This window comes from Eptesicus fuscus, chromosome 14, assembly GCF_027574615.1.
Source record: "Eptesicus fuscus isolate TK198812 chromosome 14, DD_ASM_mEF_20220401, whole genome shotgun sequence".
NCBI lineage: Eukaryota > Metazoa > Chordata > Mammalia > Chiroptera > Vespertilionidae > Eptesicus > Eptesicus fuscus.
The window spans coordinates 23,726,311-23,752,159 of NC_072486.1; the positions used below are offsets into that span (position 1 = coordinate 23,726,311).

The window sequence follows — 25,849 nt, forward strand, 5'->3', positions numbered from 1 at the left end:
CAGTAAGGATAAACTAAGAAAATTTGGTCAATTCATATTCAGTAAGTCTTCTCTAGATTGCCCCTATAAAACCTACAGTCAAACTCTGACAAAATATGTAGAGGAAACAGTTCAGTGATTAAGTCTATCCAAATCAGAAGAGCGGGCAGAATACCCTGGGCTTTCTATAGACCCATAGTAGCAAAATGTAAGACCAGAGTGAGCAGCAAGTAACTTCCAAAAGTATTAACAAAAATTCTTCAGGAAAAGGTAAAAGAACCCAGAACTTTATAATGTACTGTACATAACATGCAATATTAAATTAAAAATCACTAGACATATAAGGACACAGGTAAATGTGATTCAACGTTAAAGAAAAAGGCAGTCAATAGAAACTAAACCTAAAAAATTCCAAATGTTAGAGTTAGCTGACATACAGTTATTAGACATGTTCAAAGACTTAAAGAAAAATAGTGTTTTAATTAGTGAATAGATAATGATCTGGGCTGAAAAATGTAAACTATACAACAAGATTCTAAAATGAAAAAGCACAATAAATGAAATTAAGTATTCCCTGGAAAACTTAACATCAGAAAGAAAGTGACAGACAATGAATACATGAATAGCATTAATCCAATCTGAATAGCAGAGAAAAAAATATGGAAGAAAAAGAACCTCAGATACCTATAGGGTAATGTTAAATGATTTAATCCTATATAATAAAGAGGTAATATGCAAATTGACCATCACTCCAATACACAAGATGGCCACCCCCATGTGGACACACAAGATGGCCACCACAAGATGGCCAGTAGGGGAGGGCAGTTGTGGGCGATCAGGCCTGCAAGAAAGGGGAGTTGGGGTCAATCAGGCCTGCAGGGGAGGGCAGTTGGGGGGAACCAGGCCTGCAGGGGAGGGCAGTTGGGGGGGACCAGGCTGGCAGGGGAGGGCAGTTAGGGGCGACCAGGCCAGCAGGGGAGGGCAGTTAGGGGCGACCAGGCCTGTAGGAGAGGGCAGTTGGGGGGGACCAGGTCTGCAGGGGAGGGCAGCTGGGAGGGACCAGGCCTGCAGGGGAGGGCAGCTGGGGGGACCAGGTCTGCAGGGGAGGGCAGTTGGGGGCAACCAGACCTGCAGGGGAGGACAGTTAGGGGCAACCAGGCCGGCAGGGGAGGACAGTTAGGGGCGACCAGGACAGCAGGGCAGGGCAGTTAGGGGTGACCAGGCCCGCAAGGGAGGGCAGTTAGGGGCAATAGGGCCAGCATGGGAGGGCTGTTAGGTATCGATCAGGCTGGCAGGGGAGTGGTTAGGGGGTGATCAGGCTGGCAGGCAGAAGCAGCTAGACAAAATCAGGCAGGCAGGCAGGCGAGTGGTTGGGAGCCAGCAGTCCTGGATTGTGGGGGGTGATGTCTGACTGCCTGTTTAGGCCCGATCCTTTGAGGGGTCCCAGATTGAAGAGGGTACAGCTGGACATCCCTTGAGGGGTCCCAGATTGGAGAGGGTGCAGGCTGGGCTGAGGGACACACATACACCCCCGTGCGCGAATTTTGCGCACCAGGCCTCTAGTATATGTATAATAGAGTCCAAGAGAAAAGAATGAGATTGAGGCTGAAAAAAATATGCCTGAAAACTTCCCAAATTTGATGAAAAACACTGACTTGCAGATCCAAGAAGCTCAGCAAACCACAAGCAGGAAAAATAGAACCACATTAGGCATTAAGGTTAAACTGATAAAAAAAAAATAAAAAAGAAAACCTTGAAAAGAGCTCAAGGAAAAGATAAAAAATTACATAGGGGACAACAGATTAATAGCTGACTTGTCATCAGAAATAATGGGAGGCCAGAACACTATGAAACGTCTTTAAAGTGTTGAAAGAAAAACAAGAACAAAATGGTCATTTAAAATTAAACTGAAAGAATCTGTCTCCAGTATTTCTGTACTATAAGAAATCCTAAAGAGAAGACCAAAGGAAAAGAATACTAGATAAAATTTGCATCTATTGGTCTAAACCACAGGTGGGGAACCTTTTCTCTGCCAAGGGCCATTTGGATATTTATAACATCATTCGAGGGCCATACAAAATTATCAACTTAAAAATTAGCCTGCTATATTTGGTCAAACATTTAATTAGCTCACTCCTAATGCCTTGGCAGGACCAGACCAACTGATCTCACAAGCCTTATACAGCCCGCGGGCCAGACGTTCCCTAGCCCTGATCTAAACAATACCAGGAATTGTAAATAAGTAATAAATAAATATAAAAGCCCATGTTTTTGTTCTTCACATAATTTACACAAATGACAACTAATTGTTCAAAGCAAAAATTGTAACACTCAAAGTTGGAGCTTATAACATATGTAGAAGTAAAATATATAACAAAGGACAAAGAAGGGGTGTATAAGTAGAATTACACTGTTGTAACAATTGTGATATGTGAAATATGAAGCAAAGTATAAAGTGTTAGATGTGAGGTATGAAAAAGAAAGGGTGAAGTAGGAAGTCTGAGTATTAGGTATGACATGTGAAGGATGAGGAGGTAAAATGTTCACTAATGAGTTAAGGATATACATTGTTAGACCTAGAGCAACTAGGTCTAAAAGAAAGAAAGAGAGAGAGAGAGAGAGAGAGAGAGAGAGAGAGAGAGAGAAAAGGGGTTTTGCTAAAAAGCCACTAGATGAAATAAAGTGAAACACTGAAATATTCAATTAGCCTAAGAGAAGGCAGGAAAGGAATAGAAAACAAAAGGAAGAAGAAAACCAAACAAATGGAAAACAAATAGCAAGATGGTAGATTTGCTACCATCTTTTCCTTAAGATAGATGCTGCCACACACTGCACTAACCTGTAACATGCAGTAACTTGCTGTTTGGACATCTCCAGTCCTATCGACATAACTCTCCATTAAGTCCACTCCATCTTTAGTAAGGCCTGTAAGCAGAATTCCTTCCAAATTTCCAGCCTCTTTCATTTCATTGGTCAACTTTTCGATGTATCTATTTAACTGGAAAATTCAAAGTGAATTTTCGGAAGCAATCCATTTCACTTATCTCTTGTCCTTCAAAACTTCTACATTGTGGAACAATTTTATTCTTAATAGAAAATATTGTAAAACAAAAGCCCCTACAAAAATCTAGATGTATGATCTCTAAGTCTTTGCATTTAATATAAATTACAATTCAACATTCATGATCATTAAAAAAAATTTTTTTAAAAGGCAAGGCATTTCTGTGTTTGATAATCCTATATAATAAAAGGCTAATATGCAAATCAACTGAATGGGGGAATGACCGGTCGTTATGATGCGCACCGACCACTGGGGGCAGACACTCAATGCAGGAGCTGCCCACTGGTGGTCAGTGCGCTCCCACAGGGGGAGTACTGCTCAGCCAGAAGCCCTGAGCTGGGCTCATGGCTGACAAGTGCAGCAGTGGTGGTGGGCGCCTCTCCCACCTCCACGTCAGTGCTAAGGCTGTCCAACTACTGGCTTAGTGGGGAGCGGGCCTAAGCCGTCAGTCAGACATTCCCCAAGGACTCCTGGACTGCGAGAGGGTGCAGGACTGGCTGAGGGGCTACCCCAAGTGAAAGAATTTCATGCACCGGGACTCTAGTTATTCTATAAAGACTATAGAGGATTTACTGTTATAAATTTAAAAGAGAACTGTCATTATTCTGCAAAGTTCTTGCTGCCTATTATAGTAGGATGCAACAGAATCATAGAATCTTAGTAGAAAGGGAACATCAAGATTATAAAAAACAACCATCTCTTGTAAGGTCTTCCCAGACTTCATTCCTCCCCAAACTCTAGTCAAGATTTCTCTATATTCCCCCAGCATTTTTTTTCATTATTACAACACTTAGCATTGTAATACTAGCCTTATATGTATTTCTCACTATATATATAGCATATCTATTCAGTACCTACTTACTGCATTAGAAAACAGAGGGATCCCTTTATAGCATCCCTAGGAGGTGAGTTTAACATCTTTATCTACTGAACAATCTCAATCCCAAAAACAAAAATAAACTAAAATATTAAGTCAGCATTATTTTAAAAAGTAAATTTAGTTATGATATACATTTATAATATTTTAATCTAATAGATTATTTACTTTTCAGAAGAATTTATATATATATACATATATAACTCACTCATGCATCCTACCTAATAGACAAATATGCAAACTGACCATACCTGACACACCCACAAGCCACGCCCACCATCCAATCAGAGCAAACATGCAAATTAACCTAAACCAAGATGGCTACAGCCACAGAGAGCAAGGTTTCCTAGGTAACAGAGGAAGCCAAGCTTTCCGCCTGCCATTGCCAGACCTAAGCCTCCACTCAAGCTACAAAGTTTCAATTATAGAAAGTAAACAAATTCAAACAAATGGTGGCAGAATGGAGCTTGAGAGAGCAGGCCAGGGTTGCCGCCTGCAACAGGGTAAGCAAAGCTTTCCACACACCCTGGCCGGAGGTGATCAACCCTGCAGGAGAGGGCAGTTAGGGGTGACCAGGCCAGCAGAGGAGGGAAGTTAGGGGCAAACAGGCTGGCAGCAGAGTGGTTAGGGGGTGATCAGGCTGGCAGGCAGAAGCGGTTAGGGGCAATCAGGAAGGCAGGCAGGCAAGCAGTTGGGAGCCAGCTGTCCTGGATTGTGAGAGGGATGTCCGACTGCCCGGTGGGATTGGGCCTAAACGGGCAGTCAGACATCCCTTGAGGGGTCCCATATTGGAGAGGGTACAGGCTGGGCTGAGGGACAACCCCCCTCCGTGCACGAATTTCGTGCACTGGGCCTCTAGTATATTTATAAAGATCAGTTTCTCAATCCACTAACAATAAATATTAATCACTTCAAACATGGAATTAAATCTAGTTCTTACCTGACTATCACTAAGGAATTTACAAGCAAAAGCCACTCTGTCACGGACAGCAACTTTGTTTTCATACTGAAAAGAAGAGAAAAAGCAAGGAGTTACTTATAGGTGCTATGAGTTTTAAATATTTGAAGACTAAGTATTTTATATACATAAAATATAATTATATTTTCAAAGATATTAATAAGTTATTGTGTATATATTGGTAGAACCACTGACCCCCTAAAATGCCTTTTTAAAAATAAAAGAAATTTTCAATTATGGTTGACACTCAATATTGTATTAGTGTTAGGTGTATGGCATAGTGGTTAGACATTTACATACTTTATGAAGTCATCCCCCATAAGTCTAATTACCCACCTGACACCATACATGGTTATTCCAATATTATTGAGTGTATTCCCTATGCTGTACTTTACATCCCCACGACGATTTTGTAACTATCAATTGGTAATTCATTAATCTCTTCACTTTTTTCATCAGGTCCCCCAAGCACCTCCCATATGGTGGCCATCAGTTTGTTCTCTATAGTAAGAGTGTTTATTTTGTTTTTTAGATTCCTATGTAAGTAAAATCATATGGCAGTTATCTGACTTATTTCATTTAAGATGACTTACTTAATATAACTCTCAAGAAATGCTCCGCTAAAGTTATTGTCCTTATGAAGTAAAAATTTATCTCTTAAATACTGACCAATTCATTTAAAAAAATTCTAGTTCAGTCTTATAAATCTCCAGCAGAAAATAAAAACAATGATGTACAGCTTGTCAATTTTAAGATGCCATGTATTCCATCCATAACAGAAACTAGTTTGGGGGAAATATGAAATCTTTCTTTGGCTACTAGTTAATCAACAAGTATAGGAAATCTGTGAATTACCAGTTAGTATACTAGTATGAATATACTAGGACAGAATTTAGAAAAAAAAAAATCAACACATATTTCTAAATACAAACTGATAAGTTTTAAAACATACCTTTATAAATAAACACACACAATTTTGTGCCTACAGTAAAATACTATTAGGTGGTTTGTGTCAAAATTTTCAAATACTTAAATTTGTGTGAACTTGTCAACACTGTAAAACAATATTTTGAAAAATGTTTACTATGAATGAAGGTACAATTAATTTTGTGTTAAGTAAAAAATTGTTTAAAGGTGGAAAAAATCCTATTTCCATTGAAGTCAGTAATTCCATGAATTATAGTTTTCCTCCTTTAAACAAAACACCACTTCAGTGGATACCTATCTTAGTACGTTTTCACAAATATAAAATATTTTCTAGGGTTCTGCCCTAAAGAGGGGAACATGTTTGATACAAGCTGGATGTAACTTTTAGTTTCAGTTTCATGTGATAAAATTTTTTATCTGAAAAGAGTTATAAATATTATCTGTTCCATTTTACAACTTAGACAAAACTAAAATCCCAAAAGTTAAGGTATGTGTAGCAGAGCAAATATTCAGACCTTCATCTTTTGATTTCCTAAGTCATTACCTTTCACTAGATTATTGCAACTTAACAATTTTTAAAAATAAAAACATTAATTATAATTATTTACACATAAAATATAATTAGGTACACTCTTGAAATAGTTTGGAAATATGAACTTCCTACTCAAGATAAGGTATCTCTACCTAATAAACCAAATTTAGCTATATGAAAAGAAGGGTCTTTATAATAGTTCACTTAATTTAAAATACAGAATTTAATATTTAGACAATATACTTCTCTATCAATTTAAAATTTGAATAATCCATTTTTTCCAGTCCTTATCATTCTCCAGCACTTCCTGAAAGTAACATTTTATTTCTTCAATATGCAACATTTAAAATCTTCTGTTTAACAAAAAAGAGTACTAATAGTAAAAACAAAAAGAACCCCAACATGCTCTCGGATATTAACTTGAGTTGTCAGAAAAGTCCAATTGCAAATTATTTAAAATGAACAAAATCGATAAACTAAGGAATTGCCAAAACAGATACTAACATTTATTAAAATTTTTATTCAGATACCTCAATAAAATACATGATTTTATAAATTTTTAGGGAATAACATTTAAATCAATTATTCAAGCAATGTATATTTTATAAAAAATGCTATAATGTCAAAAAGAAGTAACTTCCATGTTAGAAAGCTCTTCTTGGTGCTAGTTAGAAGCCCAACAGAACAAAGAAAGTTGTGGTACTGATGTGAAGTTTAAAACTCAAAAACTACTAGTAAAACTGATAAGCAAATCTCACTTTATTCTTTCTTTCCCAACATTGTGATAAAGAACCTATGTGGAGAAACCAAGATGGCAGCATAGGTAAACACCTAAACTGCTGCCTCGAACAACAATTTCAAAACTACAACTAAAAGACAAAACGGACATCATCCAGAACCACAGGAAGGCTGGCTGAGTGGTAATTCTACAACTAGAAGGAAAGAGAAAAAAAGCACACTGAGACTCAGATGAACTGCAGAAGACAGAGTTACGGAGCACGCGCGCGGAGAGGGCTGGCAACTGAGTACGCGGCTGGCATTCTCAAGTGAAAGGGACACAAAAGCTCCCGACTGTGCTGAACTTCAGTTCCGGGCGAGACTCTGGGGACCCAGACTCATTTGGGGAGAAACTGGACTGTCTGGCAGCGGGCGAAACTCGAGGGCAGCTTTCTCTCAGAGGTGCTTGCAGCGATTACCACGGGACACTAAGACACAGGGGCCTATTAGGGCAGGGCTGATGGGAAACCATTATTGTCTGCTCTGCCCTGAGACTCCGCCCCATCCAAACTGAGCACAGAGGATTTTGCAAGTCTTGTCTCATAAGGGTGTCTCCAGCACAGAAGTTCTCCCAGCATAGACACAGCTAATCCTCACAGCCAATTGGCCTGGAGGTCAATTCCTCCCAGTGATACAAACAACATCAAGGTTTAACTACAACAAGACTGTGCACACAGTCCACAAAGGGGTGCACCAAGAGTGTCCACCTCAGGTAACTGGGGAGGCTGAGCCACTGGGCCCTATAGGACATCTAGCACACAAAGCCACTCTATCAACTCAGGGAAGCAGCCAAAATGCAGAGACAAAGAAGCAGGTCACAAATGAAAGAAATGGAGGAAAGCAAACGACTGCATATAGAGTTCAAAACCACAGTTATAAGGTTTTTCAAGAATTTTCTAGATAAGGCTGATAAATTTAGCGAGACCCTTGAGGATATGAAAAAGGACCAACTAGAAATTAAGCAAACACTGACTGAAATAAAAAATAATATACAGAGATCCAACAGCAGACTAGAGGATTGCAAGAATCAAGTCAAAGATTTGAAATACAAAGAAGCAAAAAACACTCAACCGGAAAAGCAAAAAGAAAAAAAGAATCCAAAAATATGAAGATAGTGTAAGGAGCCTCTGGGACAACTTCAAGTGTACCAACATCTGAATTATGGGGGTGCCAGAAGAAGAGAGAGAGAGAGATACTGAAAACCTATTTGAAGAAATAATGACAGAAAACTTACCCCACCTGGTGAAAGAAATAGACTTACAAGTCCAGAAAGTGCAGAGAACCCCAAACAAAAGGAATCCAAAGAGGACCACACCAAGACACATCGTAATTAAAATGCCAAGAGCAAGACAGAGAGAATATTAAAAGCAGCAAGAGAAAAAGAGTTAGTAACCTACAAGGGAGCATCCATACGATTGTCAGCTGATTTCTCAACAGAAACTATGCAGGCCAGATGGGAGTGGCAAGAAATATTCAAAGTGATGAATAGCAAGAATCTACAACCAAGATTACTCTACCCAGCAAAGCTATCATTCAGAATTGAAGGTCAGATAAAGAGCTTCACAGATAAGAAAAAGCTAAAGGAGTTCATCACCCCCAACCCAGTATTATATGAAATGCTGAAAGGTATTCTTTAAGAAGAGGAAGAAGAAGAAAAAGCTAAAGATAAATATTATAAACAACAAATGCATATCTATCAACAAGTGAATAAAAAATCTGATGAACAGAATAAACTGGTGAATATAATAGAATCAGGGGCATAGAAAGGGAGTGGACTGACAATTCTCGGGGGGAAAGGTGTGGGGGGTGCAGGAAGAGACTGGACAAAAATCGTACACCTATGGATGAGGACGGGGGGGGAGGAGGGGTAAGGGCAGAGGGTGGGGTGGGAACCGGGTGGAGGGGAGCTATGGGGGGAATAAAGAGGAACAATTGTAATAATCTGAACAATAATGTTTAAAAAAAAGAACCTATGTGGTTATTGTGGTCATAGGTGGTTAAAGCAGAAGAGAAAAAAATTGCAATGAAAAGACCAAATAATGAAAAAATGAAATAGCCACTATAAGTAGTGTGTCATATAATTTATCTTCTAAACTAGAACATGTCTGAGAATGATAAATACTAAGTCAGATAAGATGTGGTCATCCTGATCATGTGTTGATCATGTGTTGGTTCACTTAACAAAAATAAGAAATATGCACACACTTTTAAAAATATTTCAAAATAAAATTTATGCTTTTACATAGTTGTAGAGTTCTGGAGCTCAGTTCTTAAGCTAAAGGATAAAATTCTACTCCTTCTATGTCTGCAAATTATATTACTAAAATTATTTTAAAAATCAAGTTCAGTTTGCTATCAGCTAACTCTAGGTTGGCAGTCACATTCATGAATTGCTGCTCCAAAGATGTTTAAGATAATTTATTTTAAAAAATAGAAAATGCATCAAACTGTAACAATATTTTTATGCAACAGACATTTGAAAATTTTAACAAGCTAGATAAAAACTCCTATCTTAAAAAGAGAGCCTTATGAAACAGAAATTAGCTTACCAATACTCCATCATAGGATCCTGCTTCACTTGTCAGAAATGCAAACATGACACACAGATATGGGTTGTTTAATTGTAATCGTAGAGTGCTGCACATTTCTCTCCAAAGGGAGTTCTTCTCATCAGTATAACCTGATAAAGCCATTGCTACCACATTGAGATTCAGATCACCTGCATATTAAAAACAGCCAGCTAATCAAAGTGATCAAAAGCTTAATACTGCCTCCTTTCAATTCTTAAATCATAAACAAATAAAGATCAGAGATATAATTTTATATGCAAAAAAATAAGCTCACTTGAATATGGGTTTTGGTTCAGGCTGGAAAATTTGAAAAGGACAAGTAAAAATTTCCATTCTTATAAAACTTTTCTCCATATTACAAACCCTATAAACGACAAGTACCTCTTAATTTTCAAGTCCTCATTCCAGGCAGGTTCCTATAACGTATATTACTACTCAGGAACTAACTGAAAAAAAGTGAAGCCACCCTACCATTTCAAAGCATTGATAGTAAATATTACTATATCTTGGGACTTTAATTTTCAAAATAATTTTGTTATCCTATTCCTAAATACATAATGCATATATTTGTGTATGTTTTAACTACAAGGTAAGAAAAACCAATATTTCAGCATACTTATTATAATACTAGAGGCCTGGTGCACAAAATTTGTGCACGGCGGGGTTAGGGGTATCCCTCAGGCCAGCCTGCACCCTCTCCAATCTGGGACCCCTCGAGGATCGGGCCTAAACGGGCAGTCAGACATCCCTCTCACAATCCAGGACTGCTGCCTCCCAACTGTTTGCCTGCCTGCCTTCTTGATTACCCCTAACCGCTTCTGCCTGCCAGCCTGATCACCCCCTAACCACTCCCCTGCCAGCCTGATTGATGCCTAACTGCTCCCCTGCCAGCGTGTCTGCCCCTAACTGCCCTCCCCTTCAGGCCTGATCACCCCTAACTGCCCTCCCCTGCAGGCCTGGTCCCCCTCAACTGCCCTCCTCTGCAGGCCTGGGTCCCACCCAACTGCCCTTCCCTGCAGGCCCGATCACCCGCCACCTCCCTCCTCTGCTAGCCTGGTCACCCCTAACTGCCCTCCCTGCGGGCTTGATTGCCCCCAACTGCCCTCCCTTGAAGGCCTGGTCCCTCCCAACTGCCCTCCCTGCTGGCCATCTTGTGCCGGCCATCTTGTGTCCACATGGGGGCAGGATCTTTGACCACATGGGGGGAAGCCATCTTGTGTGTTGGAGTGATGGTCAATCTGCATATTACTCTTTTATTAGATAGGATAGAGGCTTGGTGCATGGGTGGGGGCCAGCTGGTTGGCCTGAAGGGTATCCCGGGTCAGGGTGGGGGTTCCCTTGGGGTGTGAGGCAGCCTGGGTGAGGGGCCTGTGGTGGTTTGCAGGTCAGCCATGCCCCCTGGCGACCCAAGCAGAGGACCTGGAATCTGGGATTTATGTATCTTCTACAATTGAAACTTTGTAGCCTGAAGCGGAGCCAAGCCTCTTGCTTGCTCTGTGGTGGCAGCCATTTCTGTTGGAACTTATGTATATCTATAATTGAAACTTTGTAGCCTGGAGCGGATGCCTAGGCCAGCCAGGGTTGCAGAAGCTTTGCTTCCTCCATTGCCGGGGGCAACCCTTGCCTCCTGCTCTTTCTAGCTCCGTAGCTGCTGCCATTTCTGTTTGGATTTGTTTACCTTCTTAACTGAAACTTTGTAGCCTTGAGTGGAGGCTTAGGCCGGCAAGGGCAGGCGGAAAGCTTGGCTTCCTCTGTTGCCAGGGAAACCCAAGCCTCCCTCCTGCTCTCTGTGGCTGTAGCCATCTTGGTTGGGTTTATTTGCATATTTGCTCTTGACTGGCTGGTGGGCGTGGCTTGTGGGTATAGCGGAGTTAGGGTCAATTTGCATATTACTCTTTTATTAGGTAGGATTATATTTGTAAATTTTCTAGGGCAAAACTATTAGTATTATCACATTTGAAAAAAGTATTTGTTACAAATACTGTTTTAAACTTTTATTCTTAGAAGTTTATGTGGCTGTTGATAAGCTGCTAACCTAGAAGTCAACACTATGGCTGTCTAGACTTCTAAAGAGTTTAGCATCAAAAGAGAAAACTAAATTGACCTTTAACTTTTACTCTTAAGTATTTTTACATTTATCATAGCAGTTTTCTTGTTTTCTGATTGTAATCATTTTCTTTCTTTTTCAAATAAAACAGGATTTCCCACCTTATGTCCTTAATAGCCTTGTTCTTAATTTCTATAAACACTTTCCCCAAATACTTTGTGCTTGCTCTCTGCCTACTATTTAAAGTCTTTAATAATTAATACAAAAAAAGAAAGAATATCTTCTCTGAATCCTGCTTAGAACAAATTATTTCCAAATGGAAAGGAATATTGGACTCAGAGAAATCTTTCCTTTAGTTCTTAATCAAAATATTAAAATCACTAGAAAGATAATTTTCCCCTACTGGTAGTAGGAGTGTTCAAATCTACCAATATTCCACATGATAGGAAAGTATCATGCTCTCAGATCACAGCAAAATTCTAATTAGAAATGGTCTTAAATATCAATTGTTTTCCCCATCACCATGTCTTCTTTTATTTACTGACTGATTTAGAGAGGAGAAAGATAGAAAGAAACATGGATTTATTGTTCCACTTACTCATGCACTCATTGGTTTACTTTTTGCATGTGCCCTGACCAGGGATTGAACCCGCAACCTTGGTGTGTAAGGATGATGCTTTAACCAATCGAGCTACCCGGCCAGCTACCCACATGTCTTCTATTGCAAACTCAAATGGAAAGACTTACAACAAAAATGAAGAAATAGATGTCAATCTGAACAAAACATTAGCTTTTTCAACTTTTAGTGTGCAAGTAAATATATTCCAGTTAATTTCATGTTTTTCTCTATGGTACAATAAAATTGTAATAGTTTCTAAGTGGACCAGAAAATAGGAATTAAGTTTCCTGACTACTCAGAAATAATTTGCCAAGTATATTAAAAATCAGTAGCTATATACATCCTAGGTATTTTCAAGTGATATGAAAACTGATAAGAAAACAACTGAATTTTTGGGCCCTAGTTGGGTAGCTCAGTTAGTTAGTGTTGTCCTGCTATACCAAGGCTGTGGGTTCAATCCCTGTGCTGGGCACATACAAGAATCAACCAATGAATGCATAAATAAGTTGAACAATAAATTAATGTCTGATTGTCTCTCTCTCTCTTCCTCTCTAAAAACAACCGGACAACCAGCTGGTTGCTATGACACACACTGATCACCAAGGGGCAGACGCTCAATGCAGGAGCTGCCCCCTGGTGGTCAGTGTGCCCCCAAAGCATGAGTGCTGCTCAGCTGATCAATGGGCGCCAGAGTCCAGGCTCACAGCTGGTGAGCACAGCTGCAGCGGTGCTAGCCTCTCCCGCCTCCGCAGCAGTGCTACCAAGTGGCAGCAGGGGCAGCAGGGCAGGGATGAGTGGGAGCGGCACAGAGCCCAGTCTGGACTCGGGCTCCTCCCCGGCTGCCTGCGACTTCGCATACTACTACATCCCCCGAGGGGTCCCAGATTGCAAGAGGGCACAGGCCAGGCTGAGGGACCCCACCAGTGCACAAATCTGTGCACTGAGCCTCTAGTATAAAATAAAATACACTCAAATGTTCACCATAAAATGCTTGCAAACTAAAGTAGTCCTAATCTCCAAGAAAATACATTTAAAAAAATGAGCTATTTTTAAAAGAAAAAACTTTGAAAATGGACACATTTGAGCATTCCTTAAAGGACAATTAAGACACATTTTCTTTTTTACAGACTTAAACCAAGGCATAAATAAAAGGGAAGACCTAATATTTATAGATACAGTACTGTGCTAATTTCTCTTTCAAAAAAATTTACATGAAAATATTAACTGATTAGTTTTTTGAAAGTTGTCAGCATTTTTTTTTTTAAAATAGGGAATCTATGAACTGCAAGTACCGTAGAATATAACCCAATACCTTTTTCTGAAGATGCCCCTTCATTCAGGATTTGGATTGCTCGTCGAATATCCAAGTTGAACAGTGCCACAGCAGCAGCTCTCTCCCATTCCCCTTCTTGTACCAGGGAGTTCAAAAATGGCCCTACATCTACATCTGTTCCTTTCTTAATCCATCCACAAAGTTGTAAAGCTAAGATTCTTTCTTCATTTAAATTCTGTATATCAGTTTGCTTATCCAATCCACTCCAATTATGTCTGGTGTTTTCCACCATTCCTAAAACGAGAAACATTTTTATATTAATTGCTTTATTATTTATTATTTTTAGTAAATTTATTGAGGTTACATTGGTAAATAAAATTACATAGGTTTAAGGTGTTCAATTCTATAATACATTACCTGCATATTGCATTGTGTGTTCACCACGCCATGTCATGTCTCTTTCCAACACCATTTATACCCCCTTTCCACCCACTTTTGCCTCCCCCGCTCTCATTTCCCTCTGTTAATAACCATATTGTTGTCTATTTATGAGATTTTTGTGTGTTTTTTTCCTTTCTTGAAATATATTTGGAAAATAAGTCAGTTTTACAGATAAATATTTCAACATCAGATTCCGATTATTCAATTTCTCAGCCTTAATTTGATGATACCATAAATATAAAATATGTCACAAAGAAAATATACTTTACATATTGCTAAGTACAACAGCATCTTGAATTATCAAAAAGAGCTTTAGGAATAACAGTCATCGCTTGATAGTCTAAGCTGAGTCACTGCTTCAGAAGAAGCCTCCCTGGCCAAGTAATGTAAAAGAGGGTGCCATCTGCTATTACCTTACTTACCACTGTTTTCTCGAGCACTAACATAAGCTCTCCCCTTTTTAAAACAATTTCATTTTTTAGTCTTTTTTCTTATTAGAACAAGAGCTCCCAAAGAGCAGGCATCTTGTCTGCTTTATTTGAAAGGTATCCCTTATGCTTGAGTTCCAACAGATGCTCACTATCTATCCCTCCTTCCCTGGTTTCTCTCTCTCTCTCTCTCTCTCTCTCTCTTTCTCTCTGTATATATACATACACATAGATAAGGAAAAATGAGATTATAAACATCAAAATATTTTGGGAGCTTAAGGTAAGTACTAAAGCTAAAATACGATAAGAACAATTTGAAGTCCTCCTTCCCTTTAAATCAGAAGACTTTATATTCTCATTCTCTTTTCATAAGAAATCTAAATAAATTCTTGTAGCACTATTTAGATCACAATCAAGGTTGTTGATCCTATGATACTTGGTACCAAATAAAGGTTAAACAAATGAACAGAAAATTTAAGGACTCTATTAAATGCAACTCATATTCTTCAATGTTCTAGAAAGTTTTACCACCAAACTTCATGAAGAAGTCTCAAGATGAGCCATTTGTAAAATTTTTGAAATTTAAAAATAGTTAACAAATACACTTGAAATTACTTATTTTTAACCTTACTATTGGAAACTGTTGTCAGTATAGGTCAAGGAGTTAGACTAAAGAAGATTTCTCAGAAAAGAGAATTCCTGCCCATCAAAATGAGGAAAGCATTCTGCTCTATTAGCAACAATGATGGAAGTCATTTGAGACAAAAAAATCACTTTTAGCTTTAAAAAGTGAAATTTTAAGAACTATAAGAAACTTTGAATAATTAAATAAAATAAAATAAGTTATTTTTCCAAATGTATATTGTTTAGATAGAATGTAGTCATTAAATTTCAGATAAAACAAACTGCAGATGTACTAAGGTATTTATTTTCATACTAGAGGCCCAGTGCACGAAATTTGTGCACGGGGGAGGGGGGGGGGTTGGTGTCCCTCAGCCCAGCCTGCACCCTCTCCAATCTGGGAACCCTCGAGGGATGTCCGACTGCCCGTTTAGGCCCAATCCTATCCAAGACTGCTGGCTCCCAACTGCCTGCCTGCCTGCCTTCCTGATTGCCCCTAACTGCTTCTGCCTGCCAGCCTGATCACCCCCTAAATACTCCCCTGCCAGCCTGATGCCAAACTGCTCCCCTGCCAGCCTGATTGCCCCTAACTGCCCTCCCCTGAAGGCCTGGTCACCCCTAACTGCCCTCCCCTGCAGGCATTGTCACCCCTAACTGCCCTCCCCTGCAGGCATGGTCACCCCTAACTGCCCTCCCCTGCAGACCTGGTCCCCCCCAACTGCTCTCCCCTGCAGGCCTGGGTCCCCCCCAACTGCCCTTCCCTGCAGGCCCAGTCGCCCCCAACTTCTCTCCTCTGCTGGCCTGGTCAACCCTAACTGCCCTCCCCTGCAAGCTTGATCACCCCCAACTACTCTCCCCTCCTGGCCTGATCGCCCACAACTGCCCTCCCTTGCAGGCCTGGTACCTCCCAACTGCCCTCCCCTGCTGGCCATCTTGTGTCCACATGGGGGCAGCCATCTTTGACCACATGGGGGCAGACATCTTGTGTGTTGGAGTGATGGTCAATTTGCATATTACTCTTTTATTAGATAGGATTGCCCCTATAAATTTTGGATTAAATGCTGATATTATTTAATAAATGGTAAAATAACAATTTTAAACAGGTAAACAAAAAGCAGCCATTTATTTTTCAAATGATTTCTCAATTTCTTAAGAGTTCATCTTTTACACAACTTTTGTCATGAAATAGAATAGAGATCAATATATATGAATCCAAAGAGTTCACTGCTAGAAGGTGGAAAAGTGTGTCATGTATTTTGGCTGCTCAAAGATGTTCTTACTGCTTGATAACTATGCTATAAGTAATTAGGGTTATCAAATAAGCAATGTGATATTATTGTGGATTTTTAAGTATATAGTCATTTTATGATTTTTAACATGTGTGGATTTAATATCCAATAAACAAATATAAACTTTATTACTGAAGGAAATAAGTTTGTATGTGAACTTTTTAAAAATGAATTTCAAATATATGATTTTAACATCTCACTGAAAAAATTAAAATCTATTTATGCATGTTACGCAATTCTAAATGATGAAATTCTATCCCCCAAATTTGAGATTGCCATATATATGAATAAGAGAATCAATGTTTTATTGATGGTTGCAAGAGAAACAAGTTCACTTAAACATTAAAAACCATTTTTTAAAAATTTGTTTCAAACACTATACCAGCAATAAGACACTCTGCTATTCGTAGACATTAATATGTTACATTTTTATATCTATATAAAAACAAAGAAGTAAAATTATCCAGTGTCTTAAAGCACATTTTGTTGTTAAAAACACTAAATCCTAGCTATTTTACCCCTTCAAGTAATTCTAAATAAACAAGTTCTCTAGATCAGTTTTCACCATGTTGTATGAAAAGCTAACCAAAATTTATTCCACAATTTTCTATCTTAAAAGGAAGAAATTATACCTATTGAGAACACTGTGAAAACTGCTCTACAAGACTGTACAAGACATTCCTTCGGAGCAAGCATTCTCGTCATACTTGTTGATTTCAATACCATACTTTCCGGCGACTGGGCGTATAAGATTTTCCGTACTTTCCGGCGACTGGGTGTATAAGATTTTCCTGGGTTAAAAAGTCGTTTTATAGGCCGGAAAATACAGTATATTGGACTATATTGATGGGATTAGATATAATGGATTAGATATATTGGACTACCGTATTTTCCGGCGTACTTTAACCCAGGAAAATCTTATACGCCCAGTCGTCTTATACACCAGAAATATGGTACTTAGTCCGTCCAGTAAACTAGCCTCTTTGATCCTTTGCTTCTTTATCTCCAGTGGTCAACACCTCCAAGATTTTACCCACTTTCATGGACACTCTCCAAATTGTCCTCTAAAAGAGCCAATTTTTTTTTATCCTCAACCAAGGATATATTTTTATTGATTTGATTTTTAGAAAGAGAGGAAGGGGGAGAGAGAAACATTGATCCGTTGCCTCTTGTATGCACCGGATTGGGGATAAAACAGCACTTAGGTATGTGCCCTGACCAGGAATCGAACTTGTGACCTTCCAGTTCATGGGACAATGCTCCAAACAACTGAGCCATCTGGCCAGGGCCAAAAGAGCCACTGTCTAACCACAACCTCAAAGTCTTCTGAAAATCTAATTTCCTATACTTCAACCTCATACTCTCTTGACCACTCATATTTTTACTTACCAGTCTTTTCCTCCCATTTTCCTCTCTATCCAAGCTAGATTCCAAGGGTCAACAATTGAGTCGCTCTCTTAATTCTCCTGCCACACTGCCGTTTATTCTTTCCTCTGGTAAAACATTTCCCCACAACCTTCCGATGTTTCTCAAGACAACTCTCTCTGTTCTTCTCCCCATCTTCTCTAGACAACCTTCTTGCTCTTTCCCAACAAGCAAAGCCCTCAGCTCTTGTCATTGAACCTTAAACAAACTGTATACCTTGCCCCTTTCCCTCTGGCTAATATGGAAAAGGTGCACATACTCCTACCTAAAGCTTTGGATCTCTTTCCCACCCATTCCTAGGTATTTTGCTCTTCACCTCCTTATCTCCTCATCTTCAACCTCTTTCTTTGGGGTTTTTCCCATCAGCATTTAAACATACTTAAATTAATCCCATGTTCAAAACAAAAACAAAGCAATACAAAAGTCCTCTTTGACCCCAAATTCACCTGCTGCTACTACTACTGTATATATTTTTATCCTTCTTCATCTAGTCAAATTTCTTGAATTATGTAAAATGGATGACTTTACTTCTTCAACCTACTCTAAATTTCTTGCCCCCTGGATATCTCCATCTAGCTATCTCAACTCAACTTATTCCAAAATAAATTCTTATTCTTCTCAAATATGCTCTTCCTATGTAATCCCTATATAATTAACTGATATCAGTATTAAACCAGTTTCCTAAGCTAACTATATGTTATCTTTTCCTCCTCCATCCCCTTTATCCAATTAGTCATTAAATTGGGTCCCAATCTCTAATTTATCCACATTTCTCTAGCTCCTCTGCCACTAACCTTGGTAAGAACACCATCATATCTTTCCTGATTACTGTGGCTTTTCTGAGGTCCCTGCTATCAATCTTGATCCTCTTCAATTCATTCCTCACAGTGAAAGCTCTAAAACACAATCTAATTGCCACTACTCTTTAAAATGTTTCCTTGGTTTCCCCTTATTACAGGATAAATCTCCCTAAATTATTACCATGAGTCCTGAGTTACCCATTGCTTACTTTTCTAATATCCATTCTTTCTTCACTTTCTCTCACATGCTCTGTTCCAGCAATACCTGCATATGCTACGCTCCTTCACCTTGGGGCTCAGGCATATGCTGCTCCCTGCCTGGACTTTGTCTTTGCCTTTACCTCCTCCAGGAAACCTCAATACCTACAAATCAGATCAGGAATTCTATATATAATTGTCTGTTCTTCTTCATGTTACAACTGCCTGTTTTAGCTATCTTGTTCCGTATCCATAATTGATATCTTGTTCATAATTATGTCGCCAGTTCCTAGAACAATTCTTAGCACACAGTGAACAAGTAATAAATATTTGGTGAATGAGTGAATAAATTTACCTCATATTGTAGTAAGAATTAAAGTAACATGGAGAAAGCAATTGGCATGATGTCTAATTCATAGTAAGCACTAAATATATTTGCCACCAAAGTTTAAATATAGCTGTGTGTTATAATAAATTTGATTAATTATGGTGGACAAGATAGCTCAATGTATAGAATTATTATGTGTTAAATTATTAACACATAATGGTATTTTATTATTAATACAATGGTATTACAGATACCATTAGAGAACGGAGTATGGCCAGATAAAAGATTGAAACCTAGGAATGCTATCTTTGACAGTCATTTCTCTACCTATTACTTTCGGGTTGTACAAAGAAAAATATATAAGCCAAACCAAACAAAAAGCTGAAGGTCTAGCAATGAGAAAATCCTTCCAACAGTAGTTTTTTTTAGTTTGGGTGAAGACCATTTGACTTAAATCAAGATATCCAGTTTGTCCCTACTGCACCAAAACCACAGATATTCCACCTTCCCTCTTGTTTTTCCTCAGAGGTAGTTTGTTGGGTTTTCCCTAAAACATCAAAATATAACAAAAACAATAATAAACCTTAGGGGGGAGAAACCAAGATGGCGGTATAGGTAAACACCTGAACTGCTTCCTCGCACAACAATTTCAAAACTACAACTAAAAGACAAAATGGACATCATCCAGAACCACAAGAAGGCTGGCTGAGTGGAAATTCTACAACTAGAAGGAAAAAGAAAAAGCACATTGAGACTCACAGGAGCTGTGGAAGTAAAGGCAGAGGTACGGAGGCGCGCGCGTGGAGAGGGCTGGCAACTGAGTACGTGGCTGTCTTCTTCAAGCAGAAGGGAGACAAAAGCTCCCGACTGCTCTGAACTCCAGTTCCGGGTGAGACTCTGGGGACCCAGACTCACACGGGGAGAAACTGGACTGTCTGGCAGCAGGAGAAATTAGAAGGCGGCTTTCTCTCAGAGGTGCTTGCAGCGATTACCTCAGGACACTGAGACCTGGGGGGGCCTCTTAGGGCAGGGCTGATGGGAAGCCATTGCTGTATGCTCTGCCCTGAGACTCCGCCCCATCCAAGCTGAGTGCAGAGGCTTTTGCATATGAATGCCCTGGTCCTTTGAATTCTAAACTTACCTAACAGACTGCAGCTGAGTCAGTGAAACCCAGAATATCCAAAAGAAGGTCCAAGGCCCCGCAGCAGTTTGTATTGCTTCAGAGCTGGGCCTCATCTGGGCACCTCTAAACCCCAAACAAAGAAGAGGAATTTGCAGATCTTTCCATAGCTCCTACTGGGTGGCCTCAGGCAGAGGCTAAATTAGCACCTCCTTAGAGATCCAAGAGCCAGTATACCCAGTGGTCAGAGTGGGACCATCCAGATTACAACTCCTCAGATCCATAAGGGACAAAATCAGGGGGCAGACTCAGTGAGCACCAAAGCCCCACTGAAGCAAGTCTTGTCTCATAAGGGTGTCTCCAGTATAGAAGTTCTCCCATCATAGACACAGCTGATCCTCAAAGCCAACTGGCCTGGAGGTCAATTCCTCCCAGTGATTACCAACAACAATCAAGGCTTAACTACAACAAGACTGCACACTGCCCACAAAGGGGTGCACCAAGAGTGTCCACCTCAGGTAACTGGGAAGGCTGAGCCACTGGGCCCTATAGGACATCTAGCACACAAAGCCACTCTATCAACTCAGGGAAGCAGCCAAAATGCGGAGACAAAGAAGCAGGTCACAAATGAAAGAAATGGAGGAAAGTAAATGACTGGATATAGAGTTCAAAACCACGGTTAGGTTTTTCAAGAATTTTCTAGATAAGGCCGATAAATTTAGCGAGACCCTTGAGGATATGAAAAAGGACCAACTAGAAATTAAGCATACACTGACTGAAATAAAAAATAATATACAGAGATCCAACAGCAGACTAGAGGATCGCAAGAATCAAGTCAAAGATTTGAAATACAAAGAAACAAAAAACACCCAACTGGAAAAGCAAAAAGAAAAAAGAATCCAAAAATATGAAGATAGTGTAAGGAGCCTCTGGGACAACTTCAAGTGTACCAACATCCAAATTATGGGGGTGCCAGAAGAAGAGAGAGAGCAAGATACTGAAAACCTATTTGAAGAAATAATGACAAAAAACTTACCCCACCTGGTGAAAGAAATAGACTTACAAGTCCAGGAAGCACAGAGAACCCCAAATAAAAGAAATCTAAAGAGGACCACACCAAGACACATCATAATTAAAATGCCAAGAGCAAAAGACAGAGAGATTATTAAAAGCAGCAAGAGAAAAAGAGTTAGTAACCTACAAGGGAGCATCCATACAATTGTTAGCTGATTTCTCAACAGAAACTATGCAGGCCAGATGGGAGTGGCAAGAAATATTCAAAGTGATGAATAGCAAGAACCTACAACCAAGATTACTCTACCCAGCAAAGCTATCATTCAGAATTGAAGGTCAGATAAAGAGCTTCACAGATAAGAAAAAGCTAAAGGAGTTCATCACCCCCAAACCAATATTATATGAAATGCTGAAAGGTATTCTTTAAGAAGAGGAAGAAGAAGAAAAAGCTAAAGACAAAAATTATGAACAAATGTATATCTATCAACAAGTGAATCTAAAAATCAAGTGAATAAAAAATCTGATGAACAGAATAAACTGGTGAATATAGTAGAATCAGGGGCATAGAAAGGAAGTGGACTGACAATTCTCGGGGGGAAAGGGTTTGGGGGTGCGGGAAGAGACTGGACAAAAATCATACACCTATGGATGAGGACAGTGGGGGAGGATAAGGGCAGAGGGTGGGGTGGGAACCGGGTGGAGGGGAACTATGGGGGGAAAAAAGAGGAACAATTGTAATAATCTGAACAATAAAGATTTATTAAAAAATAAAATAAAATAATAAACCTCAGAACAACTGAGAATGCAATGTGACCTGATCTACTTTTTAGATAAAATACTAAAAATTTTATAAACTCCATGTTTAATTCTTTGCAGTAATTCTAAAATCATGAACCACGGTATTCAGGTTCATTGATAGGGGTAATACAGTATATCAGTCCTTTTACTTATATTAATAAAAAACAGAAGTTTTAAATTGAACTCACTCATTTTTTTATAATAAAAATTACTTTTTTGGTGGAGAGCTAATGAGAACACCTAAATGAAATAGGTCATAAAAGTAGTCCACTGTATCTTTATCAATGTGAACTAAAGCTATTTTTGTGTGTGTTTTTTTAAATCCTCATCCAAGGACATGCTGAGAGAGAGTGAGAGAGAGGGAGGGAGGGAGAAAAAGAGGGAGAAAAAGAGGGAAGGAGGGAGAGGAAAGGGCATCAATGTGAGAGGAAACTGCGATTAGTTGCCTTCGGTACGCTCCCCAACCAGGGATCAAACCCACAACCCAGGCACGTGGTCTGTCCAGCAATCTGAACTCCTGGCAACCTTTCAGCGCACGTGACAATGCTCAATCAACTGAGCCACTCCAGTTGGACTGAACTAAAGTTGACAGTCCTTTTAAAAATCTTAACAGTTTAATCAAAATACTTAACCTACTATTAAAAATAGCATTTACTTAGTATTATTTGTATAGTATTGAAAGTCGTATTAAAATCCAAGTTGGGCTTATTACTTCTGCTAACACTCTGACTAAAAAATGTGAACTTTTCTAGCAGCTTGAATTAGGCCCAAATTTGATTGCTAACAAAAGCTAGATATGGAATCCTCATTTGGGGAGATGACTGTAATATAACCTACAACTTAATTCCAATAAAAACATTAAAGAAGTCAGTGGAAAAAAATAGTAAGTTCGGTTCTTTTGTCCTCTTTACTTTATTCTTCAATAGTCTTATCAATTTCAAACCTATAGTAATTCACACATTCATTTAATCAGCAAGGACTATTTCAGGTAAGGGTCCTTCAAGTAAGGCCCTACTTGGTGTCAATTACATATAGACCTTGCCATTAGATAGCTAAGTGAAAGTAAGCAACAAAATAAAAAGGGGGCTTCTTCAATGAGAAATTTAGTTTTTATAAAAACAAAATACTATAATAAAATTCTAACTAACAACCAGGATCCTATAAATCATCTAATGTAATACCTCGCAAAATGGGTCTTCATAAAAAACAATTATGCATTTAACTCAACAATTTACAAAAATATCTACTCAAAACCCAAAAGAGAAAAAAAAAGTATTTATGTATACTATCCTGAAATACATAAATAATGGGGAAATATAAAAGTACAACAATTATGAACATATTGCAGAAAATAGAATTTTCTTACCCAAAGATGATTTTACAATTGATTTAATCCCTGCATAAACCAATGATCCTTTGTTGCCTGGAGATTTCTGGTCCATATCTTCTGTATACTGCTTCATGAGTATTTAAATGCATAGGAAATACTACTAATAATACATAATAAAATACTTCAAAGCTAAATTTATTTTGATTTGAAGCCAATTCATAATAGGCGTCAGTGCAAACAAGGTGGTTCTACTCTATTATGAAGTTATACTTTCTTCCTCCTACACAATCTGCAAAAGCAGTATTTCAAGTTCTAGTTTTAAACAATTTTAGTTTGTAATTTTAGCATTATATAACTTGTATTTGCATATAAAACATTCAGTATATTTAGACTGACCTTTCAACAAACTTCAAGAACATTTCTATCTGATTCATCTGAAAATTCACAACACAAAGGATATAGTGCAGAGTATACCAGAGTGACTTGAGCTGTGGATCTTCATTTCCAGCTAAAATATGGTTTCTCCACACTTGTTCTGTATCAAGTCCGTACCTTGATAAAGCCCGAAGGCGCATCTTTGTTGCTATATCTTTTTCTAAAGAATTATCATTTTCTTCTTCTGTACATTCATACAAATGACGACCACAAGCCCACATTAAAGATGTAATTGGGCTCCAGGCAAGAGATATCCTTTCAAAAACAGTGAAGTCAGACATTGTTCGGTTGGGAGTTACAACTATCATTCGATTTTGACTTGTTGGATGCCAAGCAAAGGAAGCAATGTAATTGTCACAAGGTTGCACACTTCTTTCAATTATTGTGGGTTCAGTTTCATCCCCAATGGGAGTGGGTGTATGTTGCATATCATATAATCTAATAATATTACTATCCCTTGTTAAAGTGGCAAGCAGACCAGTCCTAGTTGGACACCATGCAACTTTTGTTAAGGGTTTTGGTTGCTCAGTCAAAGTCAAAACTGGCTTCTCAAATTTCCTAAGATCCCATATTGCAACCTGACCTTCATAGAAGGAAGCAACACGATCATGGAAGTATGGGTCTACTGTCACCCCCTGAACAGCTTTTGTATTTACAAACATCTTTTGGCTTGTATTCCGAAGATCAAATATGGCTAGGTTACGGTGCATACCAGCAAGGAGAAGTTTCTGGTCCCGTGGAAGCCAACAAAGAGAGAGACAAGCATCATTCTGTCCTAATTCATAAAGTGGTTTTGTTACTAATAATGTTGTTTCAGTTTCACCTGCTGAAAGTCTCACTTTCTCCATGGGGACTATATCAGGAGTATATTTGCTGCAGATATCCCAAATCAGCACTGAAAAATCAGCTCTATGCTTATCTAGACCAGCAGCAAGCCAGTTACTATCCAATGGATTCCATGCAAGAGTATTGCATTGTCGTGCATGTTTTGGAACAAATTCTTTTCCTATCAAATCTCTGAACTTTGAGTTGTGATCTTGACCAAGACTTGTGAGTACTACTCGACCATTTGCTTGTCCAACGGCTAGGAGACATTCAGGATCATAATTGAGATACCAAGCAACACATTTCATATAGGGTGTATCTGAATTTATTGATAGCAAAGTAGCCGCAGAGTCTTCAGATAAACGTAAAGATCCAGCTTTGAGTTCCGAATTCACAGTAGATTCCACATGATAAAGGCTCAGTTCTGAGTCACATACAACAAATCTATCAACCTGGTGTGGTGCCCACAATATATCAGGTTTGGTACCACTCATGTTTATTGATGTGCTCAAAGTGTCCAGTCAGGTCCATTCACTGAATATCTGTTTAAAAATGAAAAGTTTAAAATGTTAACAAAATATAATTCTAAGTTGAATAAACTATTCAGAAAGTCAGGAAATACTAATACAGGTACTCGGTTTTTCAATGTATATATATTTCTTCTATCTGCTATGAATCCAAGATAATATCCTATCTAATAAAAGAGTAATTGCAAATTGACCACCACTCCAAGACACAAGATGGCTGGTACCATGTGGACATAAGATGGCCACCACATGATGGCCTGCAGGGGAGGGCAGTTGTGGGCAGTTAGGGGTGACCAGGCCTGCAGAGGAGGGCAGTTGGGGGAGACCAGGCCAACAAGGGAGGGCAGTTGGGAGGACCCAGGCCTGCAGGGGAGGGCAGTTGGGGGGACCAGGCCTGCAGGGGAGGGCAGTTGGGGGGGACCAGCCCTGCAGGGAGGGAAGTTGTGGGCGATGAGGCAAGCAGGGAGGGCAGTTAGAGGTGACCAGGCCAGCAGAGGAGGGCAGTTGGGGGAGATCAGGTCAGCAGGTGAGGGCAGTTGGGAGGGATGGGGACCAGGACTGCAGGGGAGGGCAGTTGGGGGGGGGACCAGGACTGCAGTAGAAGACAGTTGGGGGGACCCAGGCCTGCAGGGGAGGGCAGTTGTGGGCAA

The 25,849-nt window shown here is 39.3% G+C and overlaps 1 protein-coding gene across 8 annotated transcripts in view; it reads right to left on the minus strand.

Moving 5' to 3' along the window:
* Positions 1 to 25,849, minus strand: part of MIOS (meiosis regulator for oocyte development) — a 52,617-nt gene that overhangs the window by 18,192 nt on the left and 8,576 nt on the right. For 7 of the 8 annotated variants that reach the window (XR_008558091.1, XR_008558087.1, XR_008558089.1 and 4 more), the window contains 6 exons: positions 23,873 to 25,214; positions 23,449 to 23,547; positions 13,660 to 13,914; positions 9,661 to 9,830; positions 4,858 to 4,923; positions 2,819 to 2,977 (listed from right to left, as the gene is read on the minus strand). Coding sequence is in view for 1 of the 8 variants with exons in the window: in XM_054726114.1 (XP_054582089.1) it covers positions 2,819 to 2,977; positions 4,858 to 4,923; positions 9,661 to 9,830; positions 13,660 to 13,914; positions 23,449 to 23,547; positions 23,873 to 25,166 (2,043 nt within the window). In the remaining 7 variants the exon portion in view is untranslated. The remainder of the gene's footprint in view (positions 1 to 2,818; positions 2,978 to 4,857; positions 4,924 to 9,660; positions 9,831 to 13,659; positions 13,915 to 23,448; positions 23,548 to 23,872; positions 25,215 to 25,849) is intronic. The other variant, XR_008558092.1, reaches the window with a different exon arrangement.